This window comes from Nothoprocta perdicaria, unplaced genomic scaffold (genome assembly GCF_003342845.1).
Source record: "Nothoprocta perdicaria isolate Ctin4 unplaced genomic scaffold, notPer1 scaffold_38, whole genome shotgun sequence".
Classification (NCBI taxonomy): Eukaryota; Metazoa; Chordata; class Aves; order Tinamiformes; family Tinamidae; genus Nothoprocta; species Nothoprocta perdicaria.
The window spans coordinates 2393877-2404117 of record NW_020455621.1 but is presented as its reverse complement, the minus strand read 5'-3'; the positions used below and the strand labels follow the sequence as shown (position 1 = coordinate 2404117).

The 10241-nt window shown below is 41.7% G+C and overlaps 1 protein-coding gene across 2 annotated transcripts in view; it reads left to right on the top strand.

Moving 5' to 3' along the window:
- The first annotated feature begins 432 nt into the window (after positions 1-432).
- Positions 433-10241, top strand: part of QKI (QKI, KH domain containing RNA binding) — a 137039-nt gene continuing 127230 nt past the window's right edge. For both annotated transcript variants that reach the window (XM_026044704.1, XM_026044705.1), the window contains exon 1: positions 433-643. In XM_026044704.1, the coding sequence (XP_025900489.1) occupies positions 502-643 (142 nt within the window). In that variant the 5' untranslated portion in view covers positions 433-501. The remainder of the gene's footprint in view (positions 644-10241) is intronic.

Genomic DNA, 10241 nt, shown 5'->3' with positions numbered 1-10241 from the left:
CAGCGCCGCCAGCAGCGCCCGCCCGCCCCGCTCCCTCCCTCCCTGCCTCCCTCCCCCGCCGCGGAGCAGCCGGGCCCGGCGCGTGTGCGCGGGGAGGAGGAGGAGGAGGGGGACACAGCGAGGACTGCGCCGGCCGAGGGCGCACGGAGCAGGGAAGCGGCACCGACGAGAGGCGGCGGCGGCTCCTTGTGCCCGGGCAGGAGGGCGCAGCCCGCCGGAGGCTTCTCCCGAGTTTCCTCCCTTTTATACCTTTATTTTTTTATATATTTTTTTCTCCCCCCTCGCTCCCTTGGACTGGGCGGCGGGCTCGCGTTCGTCTCCGGATTTGAATCCTCCTCCTCGCCGCCGCCGTCGCTCGGGGGAGCTCCCCTCCCCGCCCCCTCCCCTCCCCCCGCGCCTCCGCGCCCCGCCGGGCGCCCCGTGCCGCGCTCGCCTCGCTCGGCTCGGCTCGGCTCGGCTCGGCTCGTGCGGCCGCTCGCCGTCTCCGCGCCGCCTTGGAATATGGTTGGGGAAATGGAAGCCAAGGAGAAGCCCAAGCCGAGCCCCGATTACCTGATGCAGCTCATGAACGACAAGAAGCTCATGAGCAGCCTCCCCAACTTCTGCGGGATCTTCAACCACCTCGAGAGGCTGCTGGACGAAGGTAAAGGCGCTTCCCTACCGGCCCCCCCCCGACCCCCCGCGGCCGCGCCTCTCCCCCCGGCCTCGGGCCTCCTGCCCCGCCGGGGCCTGTTCCCCCGGCGGCTCCGCGGCCTCCCGGAGCCCTTCAGACAAAGGGGAAGTGCGGGCGGCCCGGCGGGAGGGCAGGGAGCGCGGAGCGCGCACGTCCCGGCCACTCTCTTTTTTTAATTTTTAATTTTTATTTATTTTTTTTTAAATATTGTATGCATTTTGCGTGTGTTTGTTCTTGTTGTTTTTCTTTCCGCGCTGTCTCCCCAAAGCGGGCGAAGAGCGAGAGGCACATGGAGGGGCGGGCGGGAGCTGAGGAATGTGCTGCGGGCGGGGAGGAGGGGAGCGCGGCTCCCCGCGGGAAGTGCGCGCAGGGGCCCGCGGGGCCTTATAGGGAACGGGCCGGGCCGGGGGGGGGGTTGTTACTCACCCCCCCTTGGTTGGGCTCCTCGGGAGCTACTTGAATGACTAAGAGCGAGGGGGGCCGCGCTCCGCTTCCCGGCGCTCCCCACCCCGAACTGGCCGCAAACTAAATGCGATTTTTCCTGCGTTGCGAGGGGAGCGAGCGAGCGAGTCCTTGTAAAGCAGCTGAGTTCAGTGGGAGAAAAACGGGGGAAAAAAACAAAACAAACAATCAAAAAAAAAAAAAAAAAACCCAGCACGACCCGAAACTGCCTCCTCTGCCGCTGCCGGAGATCCACTGCGGCCGCCGGCCCCGCACCCAGTTCCTGCCGCTCCTGTGGGCGGCGACCCCTGCTTTTTTTTTTTTTTTTTTCTTTTTTTTTTTTCTATTTCTTTTTTTTTTCTCTTTTTTTTTTTTTTTCCCTATTTTTTTTAATAGTTGCCCGTAAGGGTGCGTCTTCCCGAGCATATGGCCGCGTTTGGAAATACGCTAAAAGCTGGGAACTTCACACGTCCCATGCGCCTTTCCCTACAATAGCAGACTGTGGTGTTGCAAGCGGGGCAGCCCGTTCCTTCCTCGTGTGCTGGGCTAGCTCGGGTTGTCTTCACAGATTTGCCTTGTCTTTAAAGGAAAAAAATAAATCCCTACCACCTAAACTGAGGCTTTCTGGAGTTAGACCAGTTTCACTGTATTTGGCAGCTTTACGAGACTTGTGAAAACAGAAGTTGTTTGTACAGCTTCAACTTCTCGAGGGTTTTAGCATGAAATGCTGAATTTGGGGGGTTTGAGCTGGGGTTTTTGTTTGTAGCCATATTCCTCTTGGTTAAAATAACTTTGGGAAGTTGTTGACCTCGGAAGATGAAAGAGCTGGTTATATTTGGTGGAGCTGGTTATATTTGGTAGGACAACTCCACGCCCTCTCCCGAGACTGTAAAAACGAGATAGTGACTGGAGTGCAACAAAAAAATAGTATATCTAGAAAACTCTGCTTTCTGAACTAAGTGATAGGGGAGTTTAAAAAAAAAAAATGGAGAATATTCTTATGGCAGACTGTAAGAGACTGTATTTTGGGTGATTCTTTTTTATTTTCAAGAATTTTGGTAAATTTACAGGCAATTTTTAGTTTTACTTTTTTCCATCCATGTTTGTTTCACCACTTAAAACATACACTCTCACCACAGAAAATAGCCTCTTCGGAGTAATTAACAAGGTTTATAATAAACATCAAGAAGAAACTTGACTGAAAGGACTTTTTAGCACAAATGAGCTTTCCTTGTGCTTTGGCTTTTCTTAAATTCCTGAATCTCTTGAAGTTTGTTTATTTAGTCAAGGAAGGCCCCACACTTGTTTTCTGAGTGAACAAAAGAGAAGCCCTCTGTAAGGAGGGGACACTGGGGGCGGGAAAGTCAGGGGGGTCGGCAAGAGGCCCGGGATCTTTGCTGCTTTGGGGATTGTTCAAATCCTGGAAGTTCTGGAAATCTGTTTTGTGAGGTGGTAGGATCCAAAATGAGGGAGGTGGATACCTGCTGAAAAAGTTCTTGGCGGAGCAAGTTGTGCTGAAACTCTTCTTTGCCCTTGCTTGGGGAACGTGTAGGGGGGAGAGCTGAATTTTTTAGTAGCCTCAGCAAGAATTCAGCCATCCCTTTAAGCTTTTCTGCTTTTCCTGTTTACGTTGGCGATTGGGTGGAAGTGTTGTGGAGGCAGAAAACTTTTCGGAATGCTGAAAAAAATGTTTCATGCAAATCTAGTCAGTTGCTTCGAGGCTTCCGAGACTGGACACTAAGGGGCGCCAGTTGTTTCTTTTCCAGCCCAGCTCCCTGCTCGTGCGYGGCTCGAGTGGCGAAAAGCACAAATCCCACAGGAGCTAGGGACGACTCCCAAATACTTGTGGGTTGGTTCCCGTATCTCCGCTTGCATGAACTTGCCTATATTTTATATATAGACGCAGCATTGCRTAGGTGAATAGCTGTAGTTAGAGCTGAAACTTGGAACAAACGTTGACACAAAATCACAGTGGTGTGAAAGGATGTTCTTTAAAATATCTGTCCTCRTTATTAAGGGGACATTAAATATCATTATATTCTATAGTGAAGTTCTTTGGTTGTGTTTTATGGATTGCTAGAAATATCTTCAACGTTTAGAACTTTTAAGTGAGAGAATTACGTTTAATATTTTCAACAGTTGTTTTACAGTGCTTTTGTGATTAAAAATAGAAGTAACAGCAAGGTGTGTAAGTATTAAAGTAGATAAAAAGTTACCATATCCCCCCCCCTCCCCCCCCCAATTTAATTCACTTCTGGTACATAATATTGTGTTTTAAATAGGGTTTCTTTTGGTTACGACAAGTTTTCTTGAAGAGTGACTATGCTTGGGAAGAATAATATTCCTAGACAACTGTCAGCCTTTGCGTTTTATTTTTTAGTGGTCTAAATGAAGAAATAGTCACAACTGTGATATTTCAAACAAAGAAAACATGCGATTGCTCTCTCTACTACAATGCTACTTTTTTTCCTACTTCACCCCAGTATATACAAAATAAGGAATGGATTTGTCAAGTGAGTTGAAYGATATATGTGATCCATCTAGGCTCTAATGTTTGATCTTTGGAAATCGTCATTCTTAATTTAGTAGAAACTCTCTGCTTTATGGTGTTTGAAAACCAACATGAATACAAGCGGTGTATGGAGGGKTTTTTTGTTGTTAAGAACCACTTGAAAAAAAATATGAAAGTTACAGTTTTGTTTAGATTATAGATACCTTTGCATACGTGTGCTTTTAACTTCTTGTGTGTAAATAGGGCTTTTGTGGATTAACAAGGATGTTTAAAGTGCACATCATAATGACTAGGAAGTTGGATTGTTTTTATCAGGCTAGTGCAAACCTGTGGGAAGAGAGGGCTCTTCCTGAGTGTGGAATAGTCTGTATTTCCTGCCATTGTTTGCACCATCAAATGTGACCTGATTTTTTTTTTTTATGCTTCAGCTTTTCAGATACTAGATTTCATGATTCTAGCATAGTTTTTTTGATCAACTTCTGTATTTTGCTGATTTGTTGGTCCACATTGTGCAAAATGAATAAATTGTACCTTTTATTATTTTTTTTTGAAAGCCTATATTCCARCCTTGTAAATTAACACATTATTTTGTCTAGTTTTATTCTCTCTGCAGGTTATGAACAGATATTCCCAGGTTATTCAGAGATCTTTAATAGTGTATTCTTCTACAAAAATAGCAAGCAGCATCTCATCCCCAAACACGAAATATTTAAAAAAAGTGGGCTTTAAAGAAAAGAAAAATTTAACCAACATGGTCAGCGATATACTGGCCAGAGTTGCTTGCTATGTAATACGTTACCAACAAGCRTCAACGTTATTTGTTGTCGTGTTTTTAAAATTTTGTATTTATTCTATAAGTCTTTTATTCTTTTTAACCTATAGCTAGCCAAAAAGTTATGTTTGGCTGGAATGTGCAGGGCATCTGTGGTCCAGTCCTTTTTTAGGAGGTATTTATGTAAGCTTTGTCAGGAATTCATTCTTTTCTGTAAACTACCTCAAACTTTAKCCTTTGTATCAACTAAGCTGGTGTTGAAAGCAGTGTGCTTTCAAGTTCTTGTATGCAATATATGCAAGTTCTTGTATGCATTATATATACATACCTCTACATGTAATTTAAGCCATGAATCTAGTTTTTAAGGTAAACCCAAGTAATGTCAAATGGGCTGCCTCCTTCTGCACAGCAATTGTAAGRAGGTAACTGTTAAAATCTCTAGTGAGGGATTATGGAGTGTTGAACCTACTGAGCCCAGTGCCTTGAACTGCAGCTTTGCTCTTGGTCTCATGGACTTCAGCTGATCTGTCTGCATAAGTAAGGACTGAGGAACTATGTTCCAGTGTTGTAAATAACTTCACCCTCAGAAGTAATCTAGCTACTTTTGTACGTGACCTTATCATTTGTGATTATGTAAAGTTAGCCGGTATTTAGCTAGGGTTTTGCTGACCTGTCACATTTGATGAGGGGGTGCYGGGCACACTAACATGTCATTCCCCCGCCCCTCAGCCCCCTCGGCTGGGTGATCCAGTATAAAACGTTATTTCCTTACAAACCAATGCTTCTCGGAGGACCCCTTGGAGCAAAGTTAAGAGGAGACAAACTCTGTTAAACTAAAAGCCTCGTGATCTGTTTTTGCCCAGAGACTCTTGGAATATTTTGAATAGTAATGTTAAACTTGCACAATAAAAGCAGGCAGCAAAAGCATTTTTTTGTACTGTTGTGGTAGCGCTCCTTTGAATTTTCTGCTTTCTTCATCCTTAAGTCTTAGAATAATATTCTGAGGCATTTCCTGATTCACAATTATGGTGTTATAACAGTGTTATGGAGCCTCTTGTGCTTCTATTATCAAAAACTTTGTAAAGTTGTTCTAATTGTGTAGGTTTTTTATTACTATTGTTTTTTATTTCATGGCCTCTTACAACACCAAAAACAAAAGCTGCATTGCGCATCTCAGGAAAAAAGAGGCTCATTCTTTAGCTTAGGGAAGAATATTCAAAACTTTTTATTTTTTATTTTCTTTGAGCAACAGTTCACGTTTTTTAGAGTTATTTTTGGGGCAGTTTGTATTGCAGCACTTACAGGATTGCACTTACAGTCCGCTGGCATAATGTTTGAAAGACGGGTGTTTTGCCGAAAATGAATGTGAGGTTAATAATGCAGTTATTTGAAGCTCATGTTTTAGGAGCAGTTTGTTCATTGTTGTTTACTGGTAATAGATTGTTAAAATCTCTGTGTTCAGAGTTGTTTTTAATAAAAAAAGAAGGGGGGGAGGGAAAAAAGGTAAGCTTACTATTTTAGTTCTAAGAGCTGCTGACTCATTTGTTTTTAAAACAGRAGAAACCTGATTTTTGTATATATATTTTAAGTCCCTGGAATTGCTAGTTGCATTTTGTTTGCCTGAAATTGCACACAAATGTTTTCCTAGTGATTACTGTACGAAGTCTCTTGCCATAGTTAGAAAGAAATGAGCACGCACAGTTTGAATTAAGGAGTTGTAGATGGTGTTTTCATTGCTCATAAAGAGAAAAAAAATTAAGGTGTTGGTTAATATTATAGTGATATGGAAAAAAGATTTCAAGAAACACTTAGGAGACTGAGAGAGCCGTTAAAATGCCTTCATTCTGAACATGAAGACTTACATCTGCTAGGGAAAGGATCAAGTTGGGGAAAAAAAAAGTTGAAGAAGAGGCTGGATATGAAATGTTTCCTTCTGTAGTTCTCTAACTTTTTTTTTTCCACTAGCCTGTCTGTATCAGTTCTTAAGCTAGCTTCCTTTTTCCTGAAAGAAACAGTGAAAATCAGGTTTAAATGCTTTAAATGACATAGAATTCCATAAAAAAAGCATATTCTGAGTTGTCTTGAGTTACTTTCTGTAATCCTAAAGTACTCTCATTATTGGAGAATGCTTTATGAGACAAAAATCCTATTAATTAGACATGCTATTACATGCTGATCTCGTGCTTGCTCCGTGGCTGGCAGGAGGGACCTGCGTTACACTCATTAGGAGCCCATCCTGACAGGTCGGGCTGCCCGAAGGGCTGCGGGAGTCTCCCATGGAAACTGGTGGCTTATGTGCCACGACTTATGTGGCGGGGGGGCGCAGGGGGGTCGTGTCTTGCCAAGAACGCTGTGAAGTAATGAAATGCCCTCGCTCCCTGACCCTTGTCTTTACCGAGACATAATTCACAACTCCTCACTCAGGCAGCGTGACTTTTCCTGCATTGATTTTAATCAAAATGCATAGTATGAAAATTTTCCTTTGGTTTTTAACATTCTATTGGAATTTTAATTATGCAACGCTAAGAAAACTAGTAGAAACAGTAAAACTGCCTGTGCTTTTAGTAATGAGACGTCTAATGCAGTTGGTTGGSTCAGTGCAAGTACAGCGTAAGATAAGTCTGCAGTTTTGTAGCAGGGGGATTTAGGTCTGCTAAGCACATGRGAGCTCTTCTTTTAAGCTTGAAACAGATGATAGGTGTAATTTTTATAATCCATGTTAGATCCCTTTGCTGTGATGTGGCGAAGAGATGGATGCCTGCRAGAGAAGTAATGTTCTATTTCTATCCTAGATTTGAGGAAATAACCAGTGTTACCTTATCTAGAGCAGTTAAGTAAATTAAAGGTTTGGGATTTTTTTGCTTGTTTTTATTGGAAATATTTAATCGAAGTGTTAGCTTTTTTTTTTTGTTTGTTTTTAACAGTGAAGCTTACATTTTGAGTCAACATATACTTGAATGAACAAAACAACGTGACAACTTTAAATAAAAACAAAACCCAGCTTCCTTAGCAGAGCTACTGCATTTTCCTTGTTTCCATCAGAGGCTTGTCCAGCCCTCAGTGTTTAGGTATCTAACAGCAAAGTGGTACAAGTTGAAGCATTTTTTAGTTCTCTTAAGGTAATTGTGCTAGTAAAACTTGTGTTGGATCTGGAACTGGGAGCTTCAGGGATTTACTGTTACTCTGCAGAGCTGGAGCAGCTGTTGATATTCAGAGCAGTATTGGCAACAAGCTAACAGGGTTTTGTTATTCTATTATGCAGACCTAAAAGTACTAAGTAAAGAGCTCTTGTTTCAGGATCAATTTTATATTTTATATATGATATATAAAACCACACATTTTTGTATTTTATACAATGATTATACAATAATATATGTTATATTTTTATGTGTATGTATTATATATGTGTGTTGGGATAACAGATTTTACTTCCAGTTTCCAGGGAGAAATTGTTCCGGTCAAGGAAGATGGCAATAGGTGCTGATTAATGGGTTTTGTCCGGTTCATTTCAGTGGTTCATGATGGCTGAAYAGTACATTGGAAGCCAATTATTGGTGCATATTTAAAAATAATTTTGCCTGATTTGCTGCAGCACCTGAATACACATATTTTACTTCTATGTTGTAATAGGTTAGGGTAGATTTTTCTGTGTTTCCAGCATAATGACATACCTTAGGAAAATACTGATACATTTTAACTTCATTGTAATGTTACAGGAAGTGCATCAGCCTCGGGTGTCCTGAGGATACCCCTTCTTTAAAGGGCAGGAACAGGGAAGTGGTTGGTATAATGAATGAGGGACATATGAGTATTAGTAGCAGAGCAGTCACCGGAGTTAATGGCATATAACTGTGTGCGCGATAACGCTTCTTGAAAGCTTGGTTTGGAAAGCCAGCTGGGGGACAGCGTGGCAAGCATTTGAAATTGGATTCATTCTTGGGGAAATTATATTGAGCTGGCTCTGAGGTATTCAGATGTTTGCTGCTCTGAGAGCAGAGGCAGTATGAGATGATTGAGGGTTTTTTTTTTTTTTTTTTAAATATCCTTATCTTGGGTGTTTATTTCTAGCTTGAAAAGCTGGGCTGACATGCTGGACCGGGTGGTGTGTTGGTACCTTTTGAGTTTGTTTCTGTGTGTTGCTGGGTTACTTTTCTGCCAGATCAGTTTTGTGATCAAGTTCTCAGTAGTTGTGCTGGCACAATGGCTGCTGTGGCTCAATGGGGAGGATAAATAGCAGGGCTTGGGAGAGGGAAGTGGCTTTGTTTAAACATTTACTAGAATTTTTACTTTTAATTGATGTAAATGGATTAGACATGTGGTCCATTCAAAATTTCGAGGAGTCGCATATTTTCAGACTAGCTGCAAGACAGACTTAGTTGATTTTTTTTAAAAAAAATCCTTCAGCTATTGAAATAATGAAAGTTATTTTTAGTTGCCTAATTTAAAATAAAGAAGCATTTTGGAAATCTCTGTAACCTGTACTTAGTGGAGATGTTGCTTATCCTCATCACTGTACATTTTCTTCATTAATGTTTAGGAGCCAGAATATGCCTAAGATGTACGGGAGGTAAAAGATTTTCACCATATGTGTTAAAAATATGCTTTTTTGTGTATGTTTTTAAATGGTGATTCAACTAAAACAATTAACTGCAGTTGCATAATGCTTCTATTATCAGATTTCAGGGTGGTATGAAATCTGTTAATATTCTCAAAATTGTAGCTTAATCTAATAACCTATGAGTAATTGCATAAAAAGCTATTTCCCAATTCTGATTTTTTAGATGCAGAACAACCTCAAATATTTCTGTTTGTGGTAGAACACTTCCAATATATTTGTCAGGAGTAAGAAGGAGAAGACAAGTAAAAATTGCGTGGCTCTGTGCTGTTTGCTTTTGAGTCCTGTTGTTCTTTTGTACGTGCTGCTTTCAGTTAATTTGGGTTTGTGAATGAACATGAGCAGTGCTTCTAAGCCACAGAAATTGGCGTGGAATTTTTTTTCAGTAAGCTGCCCCCCTTCATCCTCCCCTTATTCTCCCCAAGTAGCTTTGCCTAAACAGTACGCGTATAGGCCATTGACAAGTGGGGTCTCTGGAAGCTTTTATGTAGAAGCTTAAGGTTGAAAATGACATAATAGGCCCAGCTGCCCCATCCAAAGGATGAGATTTATGCTCTGAAAAAGCTGTCTGCACTGTGAGAAAACAGTCCATTACGTGGTGCTAGAATCAGGTTGCTGGTGCTTTTTTATTCCATCACTCAAATATCGCGTCGGCTAAAGATGTGTGTAACCCCGAGTGGAGGGGCGTATCAGTCAGCACAGAGGAATCACTGCTGCTTTGTGTTACTTCCTGAAAATCTGGGACTGTCTCTGGATGAACCTGAAGCTCAGGAGTGTTCTTAAATGGATCCATTTGTTCCTGTTTTTCATGTAGTTCTGCCATTTCTTTTGTTCAAGCCTATTTTTTGGGGGAAAATTACTATTATTATAAAAAATTTTAGAAAGAAGTATGGTTAGCTGTTTTGCCAATTTCTTGCAATATTTTTGTATTCGTTCTCCGTGAGTAGCTATTCTTTTTGTGACCAGCCAAAGGTAATTCTTTTGAGAAAACTGGAGAAGTAACGAAATACTTAGGGTGGATTTGATGTTTTAGATTAGAAGGARGTAGAAAATGGATGACTAGCTTTTTTGAGTTAAGCTGATTAAGTTACAGAATTTTAAAAAGTTTCAGAGACCTCTCACATTTAAAAAAAAATTGAGGAACAAGCAGGGAAAATCCTTTCTGTATTAGCTTAATACAGGTTATCTAAGGTTAAATTCTGTATGTGAATGTGTGTGTGTGTGTGTG